Genomic DNA, 26337 nt, shown 5'->3' with positions numbered 1-26337 from the left:
TCCAGCACACGCCTTTGCCCCCAAAATACACTCTGCTGGGGAAAACACAGCTCTCTTCAATGTTTCTGCTCCTGGTAGCATGCCAGTATCACCTTCTAAAGTCAGCTCTTTACTCACCTTAGATTGTGTCTTTCATATTAATTGATTCACTGGTTCTTATATTACAAAGGGTGATGGAAAAGAGTAAATTGCAGCACTGATCATTGCTTGTGGGTTCCTTGAATGGTGACATTTCTCCTTAGAGATGCTGCATTTATTCCTGCAAGAATCTACATGTATGGATGAAATTCAGCTATGTATTAATCCCACCACAGGCAATGGAAAGTCTGCTGTCTATGAGCTAATTCCACATGTGAATTTACAGTGCTGGAACAATAGCAGTGACTCTCTGTTTCTTGATGGGCGCTCATGCCTCGTCGTGCACCTTGCAGCAGAGTAAGGAGAGGGATTTGTGGTTTCTTTACTCCTAGAAAGAATGGATTCCTTTACACTTCTATGCTTTCTTCTCAGGACAACTTAACTGAATTTTGCAAGCTTACAAATGCATTTTTTCATTTTAATATAGATGTCTTAAAAGATTGATTTCTCCCTGAAGACATTTGGGCAAGGTGGAGAGGGAGATTGATCATTTCCAGATGTTCTTTGCTGACAGGCAAGAAAAATTCTGCTTCAGGTTACCGCTTGTGAATGTACTTTAAAAATACACATTTTGTATACAAACCGGCAAGGGAGAGCACAGGCCAGTGCAGCAGGGGCTGAGATGCACAGATTTGCAGTGTCATAGCTGCATTAATAAGGTAGGGCTTGCCCCTGCTGACTGGGCTAAAAGCTTTGGGAACTCCCAGCCCTGTAATCTCCTGTGGACAGGCAGATGGATGTGCTTTTCAGACAGAAATACCACGTGCACTGTGCTTTGAGGTAGACACTTGGCTCCACAGTGTTTGCTGAATCAGACATATTAAAATAGAGAATTCACTGTTTCTTTGATGTTTTGGGAACATTTCATACTGGGATTCCTAAACATTGCACGCTAATCCTGGCAAGACTTGGCACAGTGAATGACAAGTAGTTTGACTTCAGGCTTCTGGGAAGGACCCCAAAATAGTGAAGCAGGGGGAGCTGGTGTCCTACATGTCACCTGGGAGGACAGCCAGGCCCATGGAGCAGCTGGGCACTGCTGTCCTGCTCCCTGTGTGTATATCTCACTTCCCACAGCACATGAGCAGCACTCCAGCATCACACCTGCAGTTCCTACCCCTCTTGCCTCTGCACACGGCTCACTCTGATACTGGCTGTCTTGTCTTGCAGTAATCTCCAGTGACAACGTGAGGACTTCTTAGTGGAGAAAGACAGATAAATAACAGCCAGTTCTGCAGGAAACTCTGATGCCTGGGAAGTGCAGATTCTTGTTCAGTTTGTTCTGGTTTCTAAGGCAACAGTAGCCTGAGCATGAGAAGTAACCGAGCTTATGCCTGTCAGCAGCAAAGGAAATGCCTCCTTGGGAAGCAGCCCTTCGTAACAACTGTTGTCCTTCTCAAATGGTGTGTGGAACCAGAAACGCCACTGGAGACCAGGATGCCTTGATGAGTCACAAGCTGCTTTTCACTGGGTGGGCAGAAGAGGGGAGGGCAAGTCAGCAGAACCAGCCCTGCGTGTTGTCTCCTTGTGCACATTGAATCCTGAAGGAATAGGCTTCCATTGGAATGACTGGTAAGCCTGTCTGCATTCAGAGACTTCTAAGACTGTTTTAAGTAGCTGACAAACAAAAGACTGATAAACCCATTTTCTTATCTCGAGAGGACTCTGCTCCTGTGAGTGGCAAAGCTCGGGGCCCTGGGAGCATTATGGGCAAAACCCTTCCCAAGGCCCAAGGAACAGGTGTGTGAGGACTGCAGTGGATGTGAGGTCTAGAGATGGGAAGGTCCACTTCAGGAAATCAATCTTCTATGGAACTGTGTCATGGCACTTGTCCCAGTGTCTCAAAGCTCAGCTACTCAGACAGAGTAAGAGAGGGGAAGACAGGAGGTAAAACTAGAGGGGCATAACTCTCTGGGGTTTTGCCAGTAAAGCGGGTAAATGTCTAAGAGTCTTCACTGAGCCCCTACATTCTTTAGAAATGAAAAAATATGCTAGCTTAGAGCATTAATTGATTTCTTGTGTTTCAGAAGCAGGTAGAGTGGAAGGGGAAGATGACTCTGAAGTCAAATTTTGGGGTGTTTTCTATGAGAGAAAGATGTTGATAGGAGGAAGGGGCAGGACTGGGGTAGAAAAAGGAAATTCCAGTTTTTGTCCATAAAGAAGGACAATGTGCTGTGCAAAAGAGGGCTTTGAATCCTGGGACAAAACGTTGATGATATTAAGGTGTTAAAGCTCTGAGACTTGATACAATAGTTAACAAAACATCCACTTTAATACCTCAGCAGTGTTGCTGAACTGATCTGTCAATTTTGAGATTGTTCATAGAGCTGTGCAGTCTCTGCTGTTTGCTTAGGGTTATTTTTTTTTTTCCTGAAATATATGTATGAAGATCTGAAGAAGCATGTTCGGGGTATGTTTCCTCAGGGTTTTCCTTTCTCAGCCTGCTTTGCTGCACCAGTAGCTGCCCAGGTGGGGTCCTGCCTGTCACACTGTGTGCAAGGTGCCAGCTCAGAAAGGTAAACTGCTAGTGGGGTCTCAGTGCATAATTTAGCCTGTGACACCTGATGAACTGGATGCATGATTAGAATGTGTATTTGGGGATACGTCTTCCAAAGGGATGCTAAAATTGGCAGCTTTACAATTTGACCTGATTTTCTTTTGTTGCTGGTTGTGAAGACAGAAGCCACTACACAGTTAAAATCTGTTTTGTTGTATTTGGTTGGGTTTTATTTGGGGAAGAAGTGGGATAATTTTAGTTCTTCAGCACTAAAAATTAGATCAAAATCCTGGCAACTGTGCAACATAAATGAGCAACCTTGCAATAAAGAGGTTTTTGTCACCTTGGAAACACAGTTTGAATAAGCTACTTGGAGTAATTTTTAGTTTCAGACTTCCTTCTGTCCTTGTCCCTCCCATGCAAATTCTGTTTTTACACTCAGTATATCCGGTTTGTGTTTCTTTCATATATAGACAACAGGGGAATTTGCCAGACAAAAGTGGAAGAACACTGAAAATGACCTTGCACATGACGTTTCAGAGCAGAAGCTGGTGTTTGGAAACATACAAAGTTAAACCCATCCAAAAATAGATTTTAAAATCTGTCATTTTAGATCTTAGAGCTCAATGTAAAAAAGCCAGAAGTTTAACTTTAAATGATTGGTTTTTACATACCAGTGAGTCTTCTTATTGTGGAGAAGATTATGGCGTTTAGGAAACAAATTTTAGCACTAAGAAGCAAAGTTGAGGGGTTAAATAAGGGGAAATATACATTGGAAAATTGATGTAATCTATTAGATATAAATGGTCTTTCAGAATTCCCAGTATTGTCAAATCCATGTGAAATTTGTTGTACTAAAATGCTGTGGGTCTTTGTTGTGAACATTACACAGATTATGCTGTGGCATAGCTGGAAACTCAAGTAATTAGAGAAGAGATTAGGATAAAGTAGTGCTTCTATCCACTGAAGAATGTAAATATTTTGAATATTTTCAATAGCTCACACTTCTCTAACAGTTCTCACCTGAAGAGTGCCCTTACTGTGAGTGCCCACTAGAGAAAGCACAGAAGCCTTTGTAGCCTTTTCCGAATACTTGATCAGCTGAGGCACATTGACTTTCCACTCCCATGGAGACAATATTTCAAAGTGAAAAGAAATTGATTTTCAATTATTGAAAAGAGTAAATTGCATTTGGATATATATTTTATTGTCCAGGTAATATTCCTGGAAGCTCAGAGGAACCCATGCAGGACTGGCTGGTGGTCCCTGTGCCAGTGCCTGGTGTCACCTCTGCCTCTGCAGTGTGGTTTGCTGGGCTGGGCAGGGAAAGGTGCCACCACCCAGGGCCATGTGCCACAAAAGACCAGCAGGAAATTACACCAATACATCATGAGACATGATGAGATAGAACAGCTGACTAACATTTGGGTTAAATACTTGGAAATGCTTCCTAACTACATGACCACAGGACTGGTGAGGTCATTGGGACAATAATAGGACCACATAACTCAAGATATTTAAACCCAAATTGATGTGAATGTGAGCAAATGGAGGACATGTATGATTAAGGGAGCACAAATGAGATTCTAAATCTATTTTTCACCTCCATTTTTGTGGATTCTGTTTTGTCTCCCAGGAGTGACTGAACGTTATGATGGACATGAATAATTAAAAGAAGCTTGACCATAGCACCTTCCCATGAGCTGCTGTGCTTTTGCCATTGCTTGTTATCACAGCAGTGAGTGAGTGCTGGGAGCAAGCTGTCAGCAGATAGTAGGCAGCAACTCTGGCAAGTTTGCAAATAAGGGACTTTCCCCACTGCAGCCAGCTGGCTCAAGTATTAATCTCCTTGCTGCACTGCTCTTTACAAGTCAAGAAAGCTCATCAGGTCAAAACATGTATTCTATACTGGCTGTCCAAAGCAGGAAAACCTTTTTCTCTGATGAAACACAGTTTTGCTTGATAGGTGCACTTCAAGACGTGCAAAAAAGTCCTCCATGGTTCGTCACCATGTACATCTCTGATTGCTCCATTTGACTCACACACAATGGAGAGAAAGAAGAGAATATTTCACATATGAAATTCCACAGATCTCGCAGCAGCCTGGGGTGATATGCTGTATTTCTCTGGTGCTTCCCCCCCATTTGTTTTGGCTTTGTAACATACAGGATAGCTATAATGAAATTATCTTATATGTACATATTTCAAGTTTTTTGAGTTATAAAATTATTTAGCTTATATAAAAGAGAAAAATAGACTAGGTCCTTTCAGCTTGCAAAAGTCATTGCCAGATTTTTGCCTACAGAAACACCTGTTACTTAAAATTTTAGATTATGAAAACACATCTTTAAGGCATCCTTGTGATTATCTTAAGTCAAGTACTTTGAGCACAGCATACTATATACAATTCTTAAAAAGGATCAGTTTTTCAATTAAAGGACATTTCCACTTTTCTTTCTATATATTGCTTTTCCTGATACCACATTTAGAAGTTTCTTATACTTTGCTCTCATGTGAAACTCAGATTTTCTATGTTGATGATTTGAAAAATCGCTATTTCTAGTGGTAGAAGTGGAAGAAAGGGGAATCTACTTTCTGAAAGTTCGTAAGATGCTCATTAACTGTGTTCCCCGGATCTGGCATTTTGTTGGCTGATAGGTAATTGGAAGTCATCCAATATATTCATACAGTGTTGTAAGTTTTGCAGGATTTTTAATAAATAAATTTTGCATATGCAGCACGTTTTAAGGCCCTGTGCATAATGTGATTTATGATAGATATACCTTGCAACTTCCCTGGGCTGTGTTGGGTGGCCTGGCAGAGCCAGCTGTGCTAAGGGTCTGCAGATGTTACAAGCTCCAGTTCAATATGACAGGGGCTGCTAAAGGACACAGCTTGAAAACCCTGTTACCAGCTAGAGGCGGGGGATAAGAGCCACAAATTTAATCTAAATTTGGATTAACAAAATTCTGTGAGAGCCTGAATAGTGGTGGAGACCGTGAAGGCACAAGGCCAAGTAGAAAGATGGACCACAGGACATCCATGAGAGCTCTGCTTCTTCTGGGACAGAAATGGCAGGACCACGAATATGGTCCCAGCCTAAAGACATAGGACAAAATAGAGAAATGCTTATTTAGAGATTTCATTTCCTTCATAGAGAACCTTCTGATGTTTTGAGCAAAAGTTTAAAGCTGTTTTTCTTTTGACCAAATATATTTCACTATTAGCCGGTATTTACTTTCACTTCAAGCTAGGTTGAGTGCCACCAGTCTGCTGTTTTTTTCTCCTTGTTAGGAGAAGGTAATTGTGGTGATGGTCATGATACTGACTATTTTTACTGTATGGGTCATGCTTTGGCTTCTTTACACACAAAATAATTTGGTATTTTTAGCATATCTTCAGTGAGACTGACATCCTACCATAGCACTGGCATGTTGTAAGATTGCAGGCAGAGGTTGTAGTGACAGCCCTGAAGTTCAATGATATGTTTTGAAAAAGTCATAGAGGTGGTTAACTTGCATTTTCTAAAATGTCAAATATTAACTTTAAAAAATACATATAAGATGCTAAAAACAGCATGAATTACTTCATGTCTTATTTCTGCTTAAGCAAAGCACAGAAGGCAGAGCTGTGAACATTCCTGCTACTTAAGTTTGCTGATAACTATGAACAGAAGTATTTCCATCACATCGCTCATTTGAATCTCGGTTTACCTTATGTGGCTCTTAAAATCCTTTCCTGTTTCATTGTAATTACAGTTTAACAGGACAGATGGACCATGCCCCTGGAAGCAATGGGCTCAGCACTTCATATAAAGGCAGGGTAACCATCCTGATGCAACAACAATGCAGGTGTAGTGCAGCATGTGTAATATCTCAGCAGAGGAGCCTCTTTAAAGCAGTTTTGGTTGAGGAAGGTGTCTGGCAAGGATGCTGTCTAGAAGGAGGCAGTGGTTTGAGCCAAAAACTTCACTGCTCTTGGAGTCTCTAAAATCCACTTTTCAAAAAGGCAACTCCAACTGCAAATATTACCAGTGACCAGGAAGCAGATGGTGGACTCATTTTGGTGATGAACACCTTCAACTTTGTCCAGCCTGTTGTCTATCAACCTCCTCAGGTTTAGAATATAAATGTTTTATTCTCCCATTGGTTTGTCTTCCTAAGATAAGCAGCTGTATTCTGGGCCTCTGGGGTGCCTTGGCAGGCCAGTTCAAAATAGGATGTGGGGGTAACAAAGGTCTGGATGACTGTAGTGGTGACTGTGTCTGAGAGAGATCAGTCATTTGGCAGGCTGGAGATAAGACACACAGCTATTAGCTGCCCGATAGAATTTCATGGGACTCTTATTTCAGTCCATTTTGATGTCAGGAAGGCAGACGCTTTCAACAAAAAGAGTGCTCATAGATTTTATTGGGGCATTCAAATGCTTCCAGTTCCCAGCTGTCATCAGCTCCACTTTAGTCATATAGTTGTCACTTTATCCCTCTGTCTGCGACAGGTCTTGAGAGAAGAAAGATACTGATTTGTTAAGCTTCAATGAAAAGGAGACTCATTCATGTTTCCAGACACTTTTAGCTTTACTCACACAAATGAATCCCACTGAAGGAAAATAAAGTACATCTTTCCACAGGTACATCCAAAATTAATAAGTAACTATTATTTCAGATACATCTGAGGAGATCTTGTATGCTATGAGGGATGGAATTTTCTGAAGTCAGACCAGGACAGTTCAAAACCAGTCCCCAAGTGTGTACAGAAATGAAAGCCTGTGTACTTAGGGAAGCACAACTTCTTCAACCTATCTGCTGAGGCAGAGCTTATCTCTGATGCTGTCAGCAAGGCTGGAAAGGTTATTTTGGAGGTTATTTAAGGTTATTTAAGTCTTTTATGAGGAAATATTTAGCTGCATAATTTCACTATTCAACTATATCAAGGCCCAAACATTGCTACCTACGCACCAGCGTCTTCACCAGGGATATCCTTCTCATAAATAAATTTTTTTTCCAACTTCAGTTGGACTTTTTGCCTGTTCAGTTATTTACAGTTCTCACCTTATCAGCTCAGAAAAAATTAAGTAATTGATGAAATCTCAATCTGTTAATGAAAAAAACTTTTAAAAACATCTCTTTTTACCATCAGAAGAATACTGTTTTCTCTTTGCTAAAAGTTACGCTGTTTAACTGGTCCTAAATATTTGCCCATCTCCTAACAAGAAGCCTCTTCAAGTTCATGCATGCTCTAGTCCCATTCTCTTAAAATAGCTTTTACTTTTTGTAGAAGGCCAAGTAAAAGGACTCACATTCAGCACTATGTGCTTTGCTCCTGAACAAAACAGTCTGAGCTGAAAACAAAAGCTCAGCTTTGACTCTTACTCCACTGGCTCAAGTTAGTTCCAGACAGATCCTTAATGTTACTTTATCTGCAGGTTTGTTTTTTTGTTTTGTTTTGTTTTTTTGTTTTTGTGTGTGATCAATGCCAACACTGTTGGGCAAATACAGGATGCATAGGGATTTTAAAAAAAAATCCAGCTGCCAACAAGAAAAAGTGCTTTGTAACCACAGTTTGGAATGGAAACAATTTTCTAAGATACAGATCAAACTGTGTTTATAGACTCAGCTATTGGCAGCTTTTCACTAAGCTATTTCCTGTGTGCCTATTGCATAGAGGAATAATCTAAGTGCTTAAACTAACATTTAAAACCATACAGAACATGAAGGAAATACTGTGTGAAGCAGCATGGAAAACACAATGGTGTTGAATTTTCTTTTGTTTCCATAGCTAATACTCATGGGAGAAGGCAGTAAGTACTGGACACCAAATGCCAGTACTCCAGTTCTTTGCAGGATTTGATCCTTACTCTGGCCAGTACTTACTTTCTACTAATATCCTTTTAATTGCTGAAATATCCAAATAACAAATATTTTCAAAAATGCCTCCTAAATTAGATGAACTTGCTAAAAGTTACATAGTTACTTTAAGTGCAACTAGTTATTATTCCTTAGTAAAATAATTCAGACAATCAAAGGCACACATACACATAAAAAATATGATTTCCCATTAGAACATGTGGAAAATCTGAAGGTCTGAAGATAAGAGTCAAGGTACATGTAAAGCTTACTTTGAAATGGTTGCAACGAATGTTTCTTGCAGAAAAAGCCCAGAATTCAGCTGCTAGCTGTTTGGAATATTTTTGTGGTTTTCAATGGGGCAGGTTTGCTCTTCCACACTTCAAATGCATGCCCTTTGCTTCAGGCATGCATGTGCTGGTGCCACATCTCAGCTCCTGATAGCATCAGTGAGGTCAGGGCAGTCAGGCTGTGGTGCCCATGCAGAATTTTAACGGGGTTTTTGTCACTGATGTTCTGCTTGGCTGGATTTCATTCCTTCTATCCAAGCTATGTCTCAGCTAGGGAGCATGGCAGCTCCAGTAGAAGAAAACTTTATCGTTAGGAGAGTAATTTGGGTTGGATGGCACCTCTGGAGGTTGTCTGGTCAGCCCCAACACAGAGCAGGGGCCATGTAAGTGACTTTGGCCAGGGCCAGACAAGTTTCCAGTGTCTCCAGGATAGAATTCCCACATCTTTTCTGGGCAACCTATTTTGGCATCTAATTATGACATGCAGAACAACAACATCAAATTTATTTATACTTTTCTCCTTCAGCTGTATCCTTACAGATCAGTTCTGGGAGGTATAATAAAAAGCTTAGCTTTACATACTGATTCCAGCTAGAAATCAAACATTTTTGTTGGGAAAGAAAACTACCTAAACAGGTAAGATCAATTCTGGTGAGGTGGCCCTGGGCCCTTGGGTAATGAAGAAAACGTAATTGTGGATGAATTTGCTGGAGACAGGTGCATGCTGGAGACAGACATGGATTGTACTCAGCAAGTGTGCTGTCAGAAAATCATTGACAGTTTTGGGTTTATGCATTTCTTGCACAATAATTTGCCTGAGATGCAGTTCCAAACCCAGTCCATGAGTGCTGCAATGCAGCTGCCAGACAAAGCAGGATCTGAGGCCGTGGGGACAGAGGCCGGGCAGATCCATTGGGACTCACAGTTCCTCATCTGCACAGCACTGAGTATTGGGACCATCCCATTCACCACCATCGCTTCTGGGATTTGTCCCAACCAAAGGCATTCTGGAATGGTTTTACATCTTGCTCTGAAACCCGTACACAGATATTTCACAATATTTGTATTTAAAGGAATGCAAATGGTTTCAAAAGACAGGATGGCAAAACAGCATTTCAAGTTGTTGCATTGTGACATATGATAACTATTGTGAGATTTATTTTAGCTGAAGAGAAATCAGAACTACTCTGTAGTGAGCTGTTCTTACTTTGTAGAATACAGGTATTACTGGGTTACTACTGTTGGTGTCTCACATATGAATATTCAAAAATTTAATCTAATTCTGTTCTTCAGGAAGATTTAATTTTAGATGAGCAAATTGTTAGACCTTCATCAGAATTTGGTAAGAGAGGAAATCTATGAATATGAATGATGCTCATATGTGGTATGTGGTTGCTTTCTCTTGAACCAAACGAGGTGACAGCCAACCTATGGCCAACGGGTAGGAGATGACAGTGGGTCCTCTGCTCTCACCCACCACAAGACAGATGTACTGCAGAATGATTGTAAGCTATGCCACATAAAAAGCTGCAAAATATAGTCCTGAAGCTGTTTATAATGAAACTAAATGTAGGAGATGTAGACTCAGGTTCAAATTAACCAACAAATCTGTCTCAATACTATATCTTGGTAAAAAATCAATGCCATATCATCTCCTAGGGCTGTGCATTTACTAATGGAACCATTGCAGTATATAGCTGAGCAGCACATATACCAAAACTGGATTTTTGCCTACTTGAGCAGCCTCAGCACATTATTTGCCCTGTCCTAATGCTGTTTGTCTTCCACCGGGTGGCATTTGGGCTAGGATAGTAAGAGCTGCTAAGAGCGAGGCCAGCTCCATCCCCACATAGCAGGCCCGCAGGAGCTTTGGAGAGAATCTGTCGGGAAGCGAGAAGTGCCACATGTACAGCCTGAGCCCAGGGGGCAGAAATAGGTTTTCAGCCCACAGATTTGTTTCTTTGGGGCCGGGAGCAGGCAACATCAAGGGTAAAGAAGTATTTAAAATATGCTGCGATTCCTTTGGTCTTTGTCAAGTAACACTACGCACACGGCTGCCGAAGGAGATGATGACACTGGGGGCCGCCGTGGGGAACGGGGAGTCCGTGCCCGCACAGCGCCCGGGGCCGGGAGTATGGCAATCCCGGGTCCCGGCGTGGCTCCGAGGGTACGGCACGGCATTCCCGGGTCCATCCAGCGGGCTCCGGGGATGCAGCACTTCCGAGCCCTGCCGTGCCTCCGGGGGTACGCCATTCCCGAGCCCTGCCGTGCCTCCGGCGGTACGGCGCTCCCGAGCCCTGCCGTGCCGTGCCGTGCCGTGCCGTGCCTCCGGGGGTACGGCAATCTGGAGCTCTGCCGCGGCTGCAAGGGTGCAGCACTGCGGACGCCGCCGCCGGGCCCGGCCGCCCCTCACCCAGCCCGGCTCCCCCGGGGCGACCCCGCGCGCGGCGGGCGGGGCGGGGCGGGCGGCGCGCATGCGCGGCGCGGGCGCCCTCTCACCCCGCTCAGCTATGCCAAGTATGTGCGCGGCGGAGCCGGGGCCGGGCGCGCGCGGCGGCGGCGCCATGGGGCGGTCGGGGCCGGGGCTGCCGGCGGGGCCGCCGCGGCGCTCGGGGGCCGTGCGCTCCCGCGGGCCGGGGGGCAGCGCCCGCTGAGCGCGGCGCGGAGGCAGCGCCAGGCATGGCCGAGCCGCTCCGCAGGACGCTCTCCAAGCTGCGGGGCAGAAGGTCCCAGCGAGGCGCGGCGGCGGGAGTCGGGCACCGCCACGGCGGGGTCTGCGCCCCGCAGGGTAAGTGTTCGCCTGGCTCGGCCGCGAGGCTCCGGCTGCCCGGATCGGCCGCTGCTCCAGCTGCCGGGCAGCGCCGGGCGGGGGCTCCCGCGGCGCCGGGATGCTCCGTGCCCGCTGCCCGGAGCGCCGCGCCGGGGCCGGCCGTGAGCTTGGGTCTGGAATCGGTCCCGAGCGGCGGCAGCGTGCCGAGGTACCTGCGCCTCTCCTGGGAGCGGGAATTCCTCACCGAAGCCGGAGCTTCTGGGGCTTAGACCCGCGCTGTGTGCGCGTCCCTGCTCCTTGTCTTGTCTCCCACATCTGCTTGTCACTCCTCCGCTGCTGTTTGCCCGCTGGGGTTGGTTGGTTTGTTCACTTTTTAAAGATGCGCTCGAAATCTTACGGATCAATTTTCAGTTTTGTCGTAGTTCCATTTGAATATATGGTAGTTATACTTTTGTTAGGAAACTTAGTGAAAGAGAACATGTTTAAATATCAGCCAGAAGAACTGAGAATTGTTTGATCCTTATATGGAGAGGCTGGATAAAGCTGTTCCCTGCTTCCATGCAATCTGCAAAGCAAGGCATGATATTGTGGTGAAGTATTTTCTGTGCCCACGGAGTTGGCATAATGTCAGTTTTGACTTCAATTGAGTTGAAACATTGAAGCTTTGATTTCTGAGTATACACGTGTTGTTACTATCTTAACTTGAAATACTGATTTATTTAATTTTTTGTCAATAGAGTGAAAGATGAAGGAAATACGTGACTTTTTTTTTTCTTGAACACCATATCGAAGCCTTTTGGAAAGGAACTGTTATCGCGTTTGCTATTTGTGTGGAGATATGGTCTTAACTATATGAAATATAATACTAAATATATATGTGAAAATGCTAATAGTAGGCAGCATTCTTCTGAATGAAGCCTTGCTCTAGAACAAAAAGTATGTTCCTGATCTATATGTCTCTCAGAGCATTGTATTTATTTAAAATTGACTCACTCCTATAACACCTAACATTGAAAACTTGCTCTGTGATATCGAACCACTGGTTGTGCAGATACTTGCATGTGAAGCAGTTTGTTACTAAAATAAACACGGGCATAAGGGCTTTCAGGATCAGGGCCAAGTTCGAATAAAGGGGAAGCAGTGCTTGCAAATATTGCTAGCAATTGCAGAAACTGCAGTTGGAGATGCGTGTGTAAGTGTCTCATTTGGACGAGTTTCAGTGAGCATTTCCAGTGGATGACCTCTGGCAGCCTGTGGCCGATCAGAGTTGGGGTTGCCCGGAGTCCTGTGGCAGGCGGCGTGTCCCTGCGAGCAGCCTTGCTGGAGGAGGCTGGAGGCTCCTGCTTATTGATGTTTGTGCAGTAAACTTCTGCAGATGGCTCCTTATCGAGATACCTGGCTGGATGTTGAAAACAAAGCTTGCTGCTGCTAGGACTGAAGGGGGCCTGAGGCTGAGACCAGATGTGTCACTCGGTGTATGTTTAGGCACACTGCACTGCTTAGGAGCCTGTTGTTTTGGGAATTGTAGGCTGTCCTAACCAATATGGAAGGACCCATGTTTCTACAGCAAAGCAGGAAGTAGCAGATATTTTTGTTTGTGGAAATACAGCTCTTGGATGCTCCATCTATTTATATCACCAGAGCGGGGACCATCCTTGGAGTGAAGCAGGGACTTTGGGGTAGTTGTCACCGGCAGAAGGATGCCTACCCGAGAAGTCCCTGATCCAAATAGACTTCTTGGAAACATAGGCATAGCTCTATGCCCATTGCAGATTAGTTTCCTATCCTTTTGGTTAGTTCTTACTTGCAGTTATAGTGTGACAGTGTGTAAGGAGGAACCATTACGGCATGATTCCATTTCCATGCTGTGGGTGGGATCAGATCACTGCCAGATCAGTGAAACTTTGAGACAGATCTGCATTCAGGTTTTCCTCAGATTCTGTTACCTGACTGACTTGTGCCCCAGTGTAGCAAAGCACCTCAGTGGAGATGTGCAAAGGCTTCGAAAGGAGCGTGGTTAATTTTGTTAATTCTTTGAAACAAGTTAATTCTTCAAATCACAGTGATAATACTGCAGTTTAGCTGAACAAGCAGACTATGCTTTTGAAAAATCACCAAATGATGAATCTTTCATCAAATAAAATGGTGGTGTTACAGATCTTATCAAGGATCGCTTCTATCATTAAAGTACAAATCTAAAAAGAGGGTCAAAGGGAAGGTGCTCAAATGAGTCTTTTTTATGTCTGCCTTTCTACAGCAAACTTGGCTGGATTTACAGAGCTGCTCCTTGAGTCCTCCAGAGAGGTGTTCATATTTTAACATCCATTATTGGTGTGTAAATAATTATTTGCTGAGAATAATGTTCAAGCAGTAACAAATAACTGCTTCCATTTGGAATTTCCAGTTGCAGAGGGCTTCATGTGAAAAGAGGTTGTCCGTTTTACGTGAACCCAGTTATCCCTGTTCAGCTCCTGTGCAGAGCAGCATGAGGGTTGTCTGACCTGCTCCCTGTTTTTAATTTGGGTGCATTTGCAGCTCTCCTCCCAGTCCTAGTGCAGTGGTTGCAGCTCCCTGGCTGGGATGTGCCGCAGCCAGGGGGGGTATGGCACTGCTGAAGGATGGGGCTTGGATGTGCTCTGACACGGGGCTCAGTGTGAGCAGCACTTTCCATGGACAATTAAACGTTTGTCTGTTGCTTCAATGAAACTGTCAAGTTTTGGGAACAGTCAGTGGGATTTGTTTACTTCTTGCATGAAATTTTTGTAGCTTAAAAACTTCTCTGCATTTCTTCTTTCTCCTTCCTTATTTTCATGATGGTGTCTTTTGTTTTATTCCCCCCAAATCAGGGGATCCTTCTTAACAGTAGGATAAAGCTGGTAAGGACAGTCCTTTCTGGAGGTTCTTGTGCAAGACATACCGTCACCTTTATTTGTATAGAAATCTAGAAATGAATTTATGTGGTGATTCTGTAGCCATTTAAGCAGTACATTGGGACTTTCTTCATTGGCATAACTAAACTGGAGAAGTACTGTGTAGTAACTTTTCAAACTGATTGCACCTGAACTTGGCAGAAAAAAGCAGCCATTTCTGTGGAAGTATGCATGACCTTTCAGCAGAGCTATCTCACTGCCATTTGTCTAAATTGCGTAGTGTTAAAAATACAGCCAAACAATCCTTGCTCTTTATTAGCTATGTGCACATTCTGTTTTGACAGGCTGAAATCTAATTTTGTGATCCTATCACCTTATCTTTTGTCCTTTTGGATGAGGTGTGGTGCAAGTGTTATACGACAGCAAATGTGTTCATCTGTCAAAAGCAAAACGATGTTCTAAACATTTGTCTTTCCCTCTCTTTTTGTCTTCCTTTCTGGGAACAGATTTCATAGAAAATGTTTACATAGCTTCAAGAAGCAGGAAGGAGCCCAAGTGCCCCCAGGCCAGCGAGGTGCCCGAGCACAGGCCGCAGGTGAACAGCATCACCGTTTCCAAGAAGCGCAGCTGGCTGCAGCAGAGCACCCACCGAGCCCCTCCTGCTCCTCTGGAAGAGGACAATGCCTGTAAGGAAGCGCCCGGGGCTGCTCTCCCTGTGCCCAGATCTCCCGTCCCGCTGCCGGAGCCCGCCGTGCCGTGGGCTCCCTCCGTGGCAGCGGGGCGGGAGCGCCCGGCGCGGAGCTGTGCCCTGCCGAGCCCGGGCACGCCCAGGAGCGCCGCCTTGGACTGCGCCGAGGATGGCGACGCCGACGATGAAGGAGAAATATGGTACAACCCCATCCCTGAAGATGATGAGCCCGATTTGCCCGGCATCCACCCTTCTGCTGTGAATAGCCTTGCTGCTGCTGGCTCCCCGTCAGCTAGGTACAAAGCCCACCCTGGAGGTGACTCTGCCATGGGCACGAGTCCCCAGGAGGGTCCCACACGCTCCGCGGAGGGCGCGGGCAGCGGCTGGACGGCGCAGGCCGCTGAGGGGAGCCAGGCGGACGCCGGGGAACACGCACAGCAGCACCGGCAGAAACTGGTCTGCAAGGCTCCCGGTGCACCAACAGCAGAGGACAATCCTGCCTTCAAGTGCCCTTCCACAGGTAAGAGTGCTCAGGAACATAAGTGAACCTCTGTTGTCTTTTAGAGGAATAATGAACCTCTGTTACGTCTCTCTCTTTCTCTACCTCTTCCGTTATCAAGCAAATTTTTTGGTGGAAATGCATGTCAAGTGCATTGGAAACAAGTCAGGTTGTGAGACTGATGCCTGCTGAATGCAGTTGTTTCTCAGTCAGTTTGTTCATGGCATGTCCAGGTGTGGTTGGCCTGTGTTCTCTATGGCCCTCACCTCACTGAAGACAAAGGTTTTATAAAGTGAGATTGCTGAAGCCTGGTAATGTGAGGACACACTAGGTTTCCTTTGTCAGCTGGTGTCTAGCCCTGGCCTTGGATTCCTGCCTCAGAGCTACTTAATGTCTGCAGAAGTTTCTTTAACTTGCTGTCTGGGACTTTTTAATAAAAACTTTTTGATAGACCATGTAAATGCTATTCATCACGTTGCTTTCTGTAATTACTGTCTTGTTGACTGTCTCAGGCTAATCTAATAGACTGGAGAAGAGTGGTTTTCACTTTCAGAAGCCAGGCTCTTTGTTCCTTGTTATCTTTGGCTAAGTGTTTGATAGTCTCGTTTCCATAATTCCATTAGTGTGTGAATTCAGCATCGTATTAAGGATTTTTCCCAGTCAGTTAAAAAACCCCAAACAAATAGAAAACCACACCAAACAAAAGTAAGTAGAAAAAACCCTCCCAACCCTTTCCAAAAAGGTATTACTTTTAATTACTTATGTGTCTCATATTATCTCGACCTTAACTCTAGTGTCCTGTTCAAAGTTAGAAACAGCATAAAGTTCAGGAGACAGAGAATTCCAGGTTCCTTTCTTGGGAGAAAGGTTACACTTTACTCTGACATTTTAGAGCCTGTATTTCTGCCTGGTTCTTCAGAAAGGACCTGAAACATTGGTGTGGGAGCCCAGGTGTGCATTCTTTTTTGGGCTGTCCCTGTCCAGCCTCACCATCCTGGCAGCCCCTGGCCCCATGTCCCTGTGTGCTGGGAGCTGCTGTGCCTGGATTCCTTGTGTAAAGATTACTTCTGGGAACAGGGTTTGTTTTCAAAGGCACCAGAGCAACTGCTGTAAACAGCAGAAGAAAAAAATCTTGGTCTTCTGGGGGCTCACATTTTGTTCTTTTCGTGGAAATGCTGCAGATACAAGCATATTTGCAGTTGTGAAGTGTGTTAAAGTTTTTGGGCATTTATTACAAATAGCTCACTTTATAGCTGTCTTGAATACTTAGACCAATTTTATTTCCTTGCAAGACAGATGAGATAATATGTTCTTTGGTAGATTTTTGTCATTTTTGGGGCTCTAGATGCTTTATAAAGGTCATTAAAAGTGGTTGTTTAGGAAGGCCTTGTGTGTCCTGCAAACTGCTTGACCTCCATTTAGTTGGTTAATCTCTATGTGTGGGTGACTATTTCTTTTTTTAAAGAAATAAGTAAGTATTTTCTGTATTTCTGTATTTCCCTTTCTGTAAGAAGAAAAATGTCAAACTTGTTTTCATACTGAAGATGCATTTATTTATGAAAGTAAAGTTGTCCATTTCAAGAGTTTCCTGAAACTAGGAGGGAAGTTACAAATTCCACCTGATTGTTTGTTATGCATCTAGTTAATGAAGTAGTTCAAATGCAGCTCTCCTAAGTGTGTTGGGTGGTGATCACATTGAATAGATTAATTGATGATGAAGTGGATCCCTGCTGCTCAGTAATTGGCTTTATTATGGAGAAGTGGCTTAGTTCTTTTTAATCCAGTTAAAGTATCTACAGTTATTTTCAGTGAAATTTAAAATGACAGCTCATCCATATAAAATTACTACATGAAGGGCACCATGGCCAATTCGTCTTTGTGTTAGGACCTCGTTTGAATTATACAGCTGGTATGAAATGGATGTCCCTGTTCACAGAGAGCTGGGTACATTAAGCAGTAACTCCTGTCAAATAAGAAATTAAAGCTTTGGGGAAAAGTCTGCTTATCTTTCTTCTTGATATGATTTATATATGTCAATATTGGTTAGCATTGAAGCCTAAATGCTAGATTTTGGAAACATAGCAAAAGGTTAGGCAGTACAAAATCCAACAAAAAATATATATATATTTGTTTGTTTTGTCATTTGCTGTTACCTTCTTTGGACAATGGAAACAATTTTACCTTTAAAACTTTAGACAATTTTGCCTTACTTGGATTTCCGACTTTGTGGAGAGAAAATAGTAATGCCTTTTTTTCTTTTTGCTTATTTTTTTGAGTCTTTAGACAGGAGATTTTTAACAAAAAGAATAAATGATAGAATTCTGTTACTGTGAGTCTTTCCAAAAGGAGCACCAAATAGGTATTTTCTGTAATTTTTACCACTACAATGGATCATAGTCATAGAGGTGCTAATTTGTCCCATAGTCTTAATTTACACTGCTAGCTCCTGGTATTAATCTGGTTACTTCTACAGTAAATGCTATTTATGTTAATAGGATTTGTCAGGTAATTCCTTAGTGAGTAATTCTAGCCTTGTTGACTTTTTAAAAAAACCCAAGAAACTGATCAGAAATAAGACATCCTTATAGCAGAGCTTGGGGAAATAATTAATGTATTTTCTTTATAACATGTACCCAAAAGGTAGGAGTAAGAAGGTAACTGGTTCCTAGTTAATAATGTAGAAACAGCCCACCTTGGGCTCTTAGGTCTGGGGGAGAAGAATTTAAGTGGAAAGAACCCTGGAGGCTGTTTTTAATTATGTGTCTCCTTGCACAGGCAAAATTGTTAGGACTAAAAAATAGAATTTTTTTTTATTACAGATGCCATATGAGAAATATTTTTTCACTGTAAAATGTTCAAGTAAATTTTCTCTAGGTCTGAACTCTTAACTATATGTTTTTACAAATGTACCATCTGCAGATTGTTGAAGGAAAGCATCCCTTTGTAATGTTGGCTCCTGAGACAGATTTACACCATGGAGCTCTGAATAGTGCTTTCTGAAGAATTTGCAATAGATTTGCTTTTGGGGAGGATTACTGTTGGTATTAGTGTCCACCTAATGAGTGGAATCATCTTGTGTATCTGTATCTAAGAGGCATTCTGGTAGGACCTGTGCATTGAAGGTTGCCAGGATCTGGGCTGTGCTTTTGCTACTAAAAATGTACTTGACTTAGCTGTCTGGGTGGAAAATCCTGGTAAGAATCACTGTAAACAATTTCTTTCCAATGTTATGGCAAGTGAAGATGGATCCCATGTTCCCACTTAACCCTGATACGTGCCAACTGGAACTTGGCTTAGCTCCTATTAAAACTACAGGGCTCTTTTTCCACTTAGACTGTGACCATTATCCTGGTTTCCAAATACATCTTTTGTGGCCAAAGCATGCAAATATTTTGCATGCTTACATGTTGCAGGCAAGCTTCCAGCAATATACATAGAGTATACTGGGCAGCAAATGCTATCTACACCTTTCTTTCCACATGTTACAAATACTATTTTTGAAATGTAATGTTTTTTCTCAGATGGAAGATGCTTTGTGGTTTACCTGTTTTTCAAGTTCAAGGAGCTTTGGTTTCACAAGACAGGAGTGCATTGATGTGAAATACTTGCACGATGTTTGAGATACCAGAATGGGCAGGGATTTGGCAGAAAGGTCCCTCTGCTCCCTCTTTCTCCTGCAGAGGTGAAAGCAGTTTTTCAGGGGGTTTTTGGTGAGTTTGTGCACATGCTTTTGGAGGTCAAGGGCTTATTCATGCATTTGTCTTGAATTCATGGGGTGACAATGCCATAAAGACCTGCTGGTGAAAGAAACAACAGGATGCAGCATTCTGGAGTGGAGGCAGTTAAATCAAAGTAGTTACTGCCTTTTTCAGTTTCTGATTTGTCCTGAGTAACTGTTTACATCCTCTGATGGGGAAAATAAGGGCAGAGCTGCTTTTCATGCCGTGAAAGACACAGTGAGGAGAGGAAATGTTCGTGAGAGCAGCCTGAGCAGGCAGTGCTTGGCATTGCTGCGCTGCTCCGTGAGAGCCTTGGTGCAGCTCCAGCGTCTGAGCAGAGCTGCCTGTGCTTCATGTGCAGGGTCATTAATGTTTAAAATATCTGCAACAAACTCATGCTGGTTTGGAGATACTGAACTCTTTAAATCTGGTCAGTAAAGTGCTGTTACACGTGCTTGCTCCTCTTAGCAATGGGATACCCCATGGTGGATGCTCTGAGGATCACCACCAGGATGAGGGGTAGGCACTGGTCACCCCCTTCACCTCTCCTGCTGAGCCTTGGGGAGCTTGTGCTGTAACTACCTCCCATTTTAATTAATGGGAGGTGCACTATTTTAAGCAATATATTTTTTATCTTTTGCTCCTATGAAAGTGATCCCTGGGTTGATGTGTTCATCACATTTTTAGTGTAGTATTAGTGTATATATCAAAGAAAACAAACTACCTTTACAAAATTCTGGGATTTTTTTTTACCATTTTAACAATGTCTCCATTCCTTGACTCTGAAGCAGTATGTGAGATAGGGACTGCATTGGTCAAAGTAGTAATTTATACAGAGGTAAAAAAGACTTTCCTTTACATGTCAAAAGCAGAGATTCTTCCATTCATTTAGATAAGTAATTAAGATGTCACATAGAAATAATTGCTTTCTAACACAGTTTTTTAAAGTACTTTTTAGTTTTTTAATTTTCTTTTGCCCAGTTGCTGATGTAGATAGAGGTGATGTTTACTTTATGTTTCAATTGAAGTTGCTTCAATTTGATATGAGTTCTCTCAATGCCATTTACAGTTCTGCTCTGAAGTTTTATATCAGAACAGGTCGAGAGCTGTGCCTGCACCTGAGAAACTGGACAGCCTTTGGCATCAGTAGAGCTGACATGCAGTTTTTGTCAGCTGAGGATCCAGCTCAGTATCTCTTGTGGATTCCACCACAGAAAAACAGTAGCCCTCTTTCACCCATTGTTTGCTACAAGAACAATTTTGAGATATTTGGACTTTTCTCTTTTGATTTGCTGCTTTTTCACTTATAATACTTAAACTCAGCATTTCAATTAGGTGTGAGAGTAGCTGTTTAATACTTCAATACCTTGGTGTAGCAAGCAACTGATAACTTTCTGACCAACTTACTCACCTCGATTTGTTGTGCAAAAATAAATTGCAAGTTTTCCAAGTAACTTTAAAATAACTCAGAAACCCTATCTTAAGCAATGAGGAATGTGACACATAGAGCAGCATAGTTAAACGTGCCTGTAAAACAGCGTGTGTTGCTGGCAATGGATGTGACAGTGATATATGTGCCCAAACACATATAAACAGCATTAAACAGGGTCAGACAAGCATGTTTACTGTGCTGAATCACTGCTGTGTCTGGCAGGGGCTGTGTTGTAAGTGCTTGAGTCAGTGCTCTCTTCCCTTGGGGCAGTGTGGTGCAGGGGTAGGTCTGCTCCACTGAGGGGACACTTGTGACTGTCCTGTGGACACCTGGATGGCTGGGCTGGGAGAGGGGCCTGGTTTGGGAAGCCCTGTGGGCTCTTCATGTTTCTGTGGTCATGGAAGGCTTTATGCTTTCACACAGCCACAGTGCTGAGCAAAGTAAAAGGTGGCTTTATACTCAAGCTGAACCCACAGCTGATGTTACATGCAGTTACTTAGGGTGTCATTTCGACTTGGATTGCATTGTTCTCCAAAAGCTTTTTTTTTTTTTTTTTTTAATATGTTCATACTGCTGAAGTGTCAGCAGGCACAAGGTAAATGTATTAAAGACAGTATAAGAGAACAGCCCAGGCTGGAGAGGGCATCAGATGAGCATCTGGCTCACCCTTCATTGGAACAAGGAGCCTAAATGAGACTACCTACCCCACCTCATGCAGTTGCAGCTTAGAAAATTGCAGTGGTGAAGACTCAACCACTTCCCTGGTTATTCCAGGGGTTGAGTGTTCTCACTGTCAAACATAAATGTTACATACACATACAAATAGTCAGCTGTGTATATAAAACTGACCATCCCCATGCTGTCCTGGTGCAACAGGTGCCTCTTATGTTTTGTGTTGTCCTACGACCCTTCTGTAAGGATTTTTTTTAATGTCTAACTGCTGTTTGCAGCACAGTGTTGTAACTTGGTTGAGAAAAGACGTGCAGCTCAGTTTTGCTGTCACCCTTGTGAGAAAGCTGTGTCAGATGGGTAGCTGGGAAGTGAAGTGTTACTGGACCTTGCTACAAGTCCTCCTGCAGCTTGTTCAGAGTGGTCATGTACACTCTTTTAAAATTGCGTGCATACCTCAGCACATTGCTGGCTTTAGTGGAACAACATGTGGCTCAGTGCTGATGGGAATACCATCCTGCATAATACTCGACTGTTAAGTTTCTTCCAGCCACATATTTCACTTTTAACTGTTTGGTGCTGAACGCAGCAGAAGTTGGACACATAAAAGTCATAGTGTTAGATTGACTCTTTGGTTTTAATGAGCTGGGGGGGGGGAGAAGTTTAATTTGCTGGCTTGCTTTTCCAAGCCTGTGCCAGAGACTTTTGACAGAAAGGGAAGATTAATGTTAGAGGCTGCAGTGTGGCACTGATTGCTATAGAGTGCTCCACGCCAGCCCACCAGTGGGACCGTGCGGTGATTTGCAGTACAAGGGAAGGCTTTGTCTGCCTTTATCAAACACCACATTTCTAACTAGCTGCTTGCCAGAAAAGCACAGCAGGCGTGCTAGAAATAGCCCTTCTCCTGCAAGGGGACTACTTCCATGAGATGCAGGATTAAATGAATTTTCCTCTGTTCCTCTGGAAAACAGATTCTGTGCATTATTCTTCGTAACTGAAACTTCCTTTTATAAAGATACTCTTTTAAGCAACTGTCTGCAAAAGTTACTTAATCCAAACTTCTATTGAGACTAGAACTGGATTTTGTAGCGTTTTCCTTGGAAGGGGGTGAGGGGACCAAAACCACAGAGAATGACTTTGGTCAAAGACCAGATTGCCTGATTTAGCTGTTTAAGCTTGGTGAAGTATAAAAGTAAGTTACAGTCCAATGGTGAAAATTAATTTGAACGCACAAAGCACTTGTAAGAATTATTTGCTGTGGACTTGAAGCAATTAGTTTAGAATTAAAGCAGTAAGTCCTTGGCAAATCTGAAGGAGAAGCCTCTATAAAGTATGTTTTACTGAGTATCTTGTGAAAACAGCACTTCTTTCTTTCTTTTTATATTCTGTAAACAGTCTCCGTTTCTGTGGCTAGCAAAGGGGAATGATGGGTGGATAAATGTGTTTGAGACTGTGAGCTGCCTGGGCTAATTGCATCACACAAGATTGGTGTGATTAGGGGCTCTCTAGCACCCCAGCCTGCACAGGCAAGGCTACCCAGTCCTCTGGGGAATGGCTGACATTTGAAAAATAAGTAATTGGGATGGCTGTTGCTAGCAAGAGGCACTCTTTGTTTATTAAGGGGTGGAAAAGTGACTCTAGTGAAAGTAATTATGTAATTTTATTAGTATCTATCATTCTGGCCTCAGCTTCCCTCATTTCTTAACTCATGTACATTGATCAATTTTCTTACAGTTATTACTGCCTCTTGCTGGCAAAAATGAGAATGGCTTGAGCAAAACTTGGTATTTGCATTTCCTCGGGTATTAGAGCATGAGGTGAACCACAGGTTCCTGTCTGTGTGCAGTACTTGCTTATGTCTAATTGTGTTCCTTAATTAGCAGTTCTTTGCTGCTGAATTGAGGGAGTGTTGGTTTTTGGTTTTTTGTTTTTTTTTCTTTTGCTCTTATTAGCATCAATGCTTGCTGGTTTTGTGGGGTTTTTTTTTGCTTTTTTTTATTTTCTTTTTGGTACTTTGAAAGGGGGGTGATTTCATTTGAGGCTGTCACTTGGGAACTGTCTAACTTTAAACTTGTGGGGTGGTAGTGCCAGGAAACATGGAAAGTTGCTGGCAGGCACTGAAATGAGGCAGTGCAGGATACAGCTTTTGGAAGGAATAAATCTTACATCCTGCTGCAGAAAGGAGAAGCTGAGAGAAATGAAAGAAAAGGTGTGAGATTGCCTGCATCTACACGGGAGAGATTTAGGGCTCTTTGAGGTAATAGAAGGACACAAAGAGCCATATTCTTTACTAGAGACAAGTGTCTTTCCTCTAGACATAAGAGAAGTGGCAATGCTGATGTGTTGGCTGTGTAACTGACTGCTCTGTAGACAGGGGTGTCTTTGCCATATTTCCAGGATTTTTTCATTAAGTCTGGTTTCCTTGCACTTGTGCCCCAGGAATGCAGCCGTGTGTGCTTATATGGGGGATGCAGCACAAATGGGTCCAGCCGAATGCTGTGAGTGCCATTGCTCATTTGTTTATATGTAGTTTCTGGCCCTTTCATCTCCATAAAGCAGAACAAATCTGGCTTTTGATAGTGAATTGCCAAATTTGGCTGGACGAGTCAGCAGAGCACAGCTTTCTGAACATTTGTGAGCATCTGACTGGATGAGTGATGGTTGTCTGAATGAATTGTACTTATCAGGTTTTGGCAAATCAATGTTTTCCCCAAGTTCAAGGTTGATTTTTTTCATTGCCGAGAGTTGCAGTTTAAAAATGATTATTCCTTCTCTTTTCTTCTGAAGGGTTTGGAGCTGCTCTTGCACGCAAGCCTGATATACCCTCCACAGAGGTTTCTCCTCCAAGTCCCAGTCCCCTGAAAAAAAGCGGCTCAATCAACTGGCCTTTCCCTGATAGAATTAAATCTCCCAGGACTGTGAGGAAGCTTTCCATGAAAATGAAAAAGCTGCCAGAGCTGAGCAGGAAGCTGAGTGTGAAGGGAACTTCAAGCCATAGTAGTTCAGATAATCCTCCCTCCCAGCTGAAAGGGAGCTGCCGGGATACAAGCCATACAGTGTCTTTGCCTTCTTCTGGAAACTCAGCCACAGCTGCCAGCAGGAATGTGATAAGCCGTTACCACCTTGACAGCAGTGTGTCCTCACAACACACCTACAAAAAGAAGGGTTCAAGGCGCTCCAAATCCTTCAACAAAGGTGGTTACCTCAGTGATGGCGACTCTCCTGAACTTATAACAAAATCGGGTAAACACAGACATGAAACCAAGTGTGGGAAAGGAAAGGAGAACCTTCCAAGTAACAGTGGTAAACCGGAAATAGATATCGATGCCTTCAGACACTATAACTTCTCTGATCAACCCAAGTGCTCTCAGTACATCTCTGGACTCATGAGCATTCACTTTTATGGTGCTGAAGACTTAAAGCCACCACGAATAGACTCAAAAGATGTCTTTTGTGCAATACAGGTTGACTCAGTAAACAAAGCAAGGACTGCCCTGCTCACATGTAGGACAGCATTTCTTGACATGGATCACACATTCAACATAGAAATCGAAAACGCTCAGCACTTAAAGCTGGTGGTGTTCAGCTGGGAACCCACCCCACGGAAAAACAGAGTGTGTTGTCATGGAACTGTGGCTCTTCCCACTCTCTTCCGGGTCACCAAAACGCATCAGCTGGCTGTCAAACTGGAGCCCAGGGGGCTTATTTATGTCAAGCTGTCACTCATGGAGCAGTGGGAGAACTCTCTTGATGGCATTGATGCAGACCGTGAGCCTGTGATGTTTGGGGTAGATGCTCGAAAAGTTGTAGAGAAGGAAAATGCAGGCTTGATGGTGCCACTTTTGTTGCAGAAATGCATTCTGGAGATTGAAAAGAGAGGCTGTCAGGTACTGTGCATATTTTAATCTCTTTTGTCAATATCTCTGTGTTAAGATAGCTGTTGTTGCAGTGTAAACAGCGAGTGGAAATGGGAGAAAATTAAAAACATTTTTAGAAGTAAATTTTTTTCCTTTACTATTTGTTTGTGGTGAACACTGGCCATTGTAATGTGGGAAGAATAACAGGGCTGTGTGCAATCAGTGCTTCCAGCATGGCCTTTGTAGAAGAGATGTACACTTGCTCACAGGAGCTGCTCCCAGCAGAGCTTCAGGAGTGAGGGTGGTGAAAGAAACCTGCAGCCCTCAGTGCATAGAGTCAGAAAGCAGAGATCAGCTGAGAACTTGAGAATGCTTGACCCCTGAGACATGGGTCAGTCTCTAGGAACACACATCTAAATGAAAAAACGATATGTTTGCTCCAACCCAAAGCTGAGACACTGTGCAGTGACACAGTGAGCCCATCCTGTGGTGCAGTCTGAAGCCAGTGTGCCTAAGACCCGTCTCTGTCATCACTTTGTACACAGCATTAGGATGAGGGTGAGTCCCTGAGGGGATGAATTAGTTCTTTCCCCACACCACTGCTCCTTGTCTTTCTTTGGGTTTTTCTCAAAATTGGGACTGCTGCAATGCAGAAGTGCCCAGTGTCTTCTTTTTCATCCCATTATTGGTTGATGTCATCTAATGAATCTAATAGGTATGAGAAATGAGATATGGAAACAAATCACTGGTTATGGATGCTAGGCAAGAGGTCTGTTAGGAAGGACTATGCACAGTCCTAAGCTCAGATGTTCCCCTTGGCAATTAATTTGAAACTGGTGGGAGGACTCTTGCCTGCTGTTCCACAGCATAAGTGAGCCCTCCTTGCATTTTGCACCTGTTCTCACTCAGGTGAAATTGAGAAGTAGTCACACCCACCACTGTTGCTATTTTAAATTGCTGACAGGTCGGATATGATTCCAGGTGTGATGAGATTAACTCTGCTGTTTATAACCCACGTCAGGAACTGTAGAGGGAAATGGAACTTTTATGTGGCTTTTTTGTC

General features: G+C 43.4%; 1 protein-coding gene across 2 annotated transcripts in view; it reads left to right on the top strand.

Moving 5' to 3' along the window:
- SYDE2 (synapse defective Rho GTPase homolog 2) overlaps positions 1-26337 on the top strand; it is a 39080-nt gene continuing 12743 nt past the window's right edge. Inside the window, exons 1-3 of one of the 2 annotated variants that reach the window (XM_088169905.1) lie at positions 1-1710; positions 14917-15618; positions 24205-25304. In XM_088169905.1, coding sequence (XP_088026031.1) covers positions 1704-1710; positions 14917-15618; positions 24205-25304 — 1809 coding nt within the window. In that variant the 5' untranslated portion in view covers positions 1-1703. Of the gene's footprint in view, positions 1711-11421; positions 11559-14916; positions 15619-24204; positions 25305-26337 lie in introns of those variants that run through there. The other variant, XM_014883152.2, reaches the window with a different exon arrangement.

Source organism: Sturnus vulgaris, chromosome 9 (genome assembly GCF_052056855.1).
Source record: "Sturnus vulgaris isolate bStuVul1 chromosome 9, bStuVul1.hap1, whole genome shotgun sequence".
NCBI classification, from domain to species: Eukaryota; Metazoa; Chordata; class Aves; order Passeriformes; family Sturnidae; genus Sturnus; species Sturnus vulgaris.
This window is presented reverse-complemented; position numbering and strand designations above follow the sequence as displayed.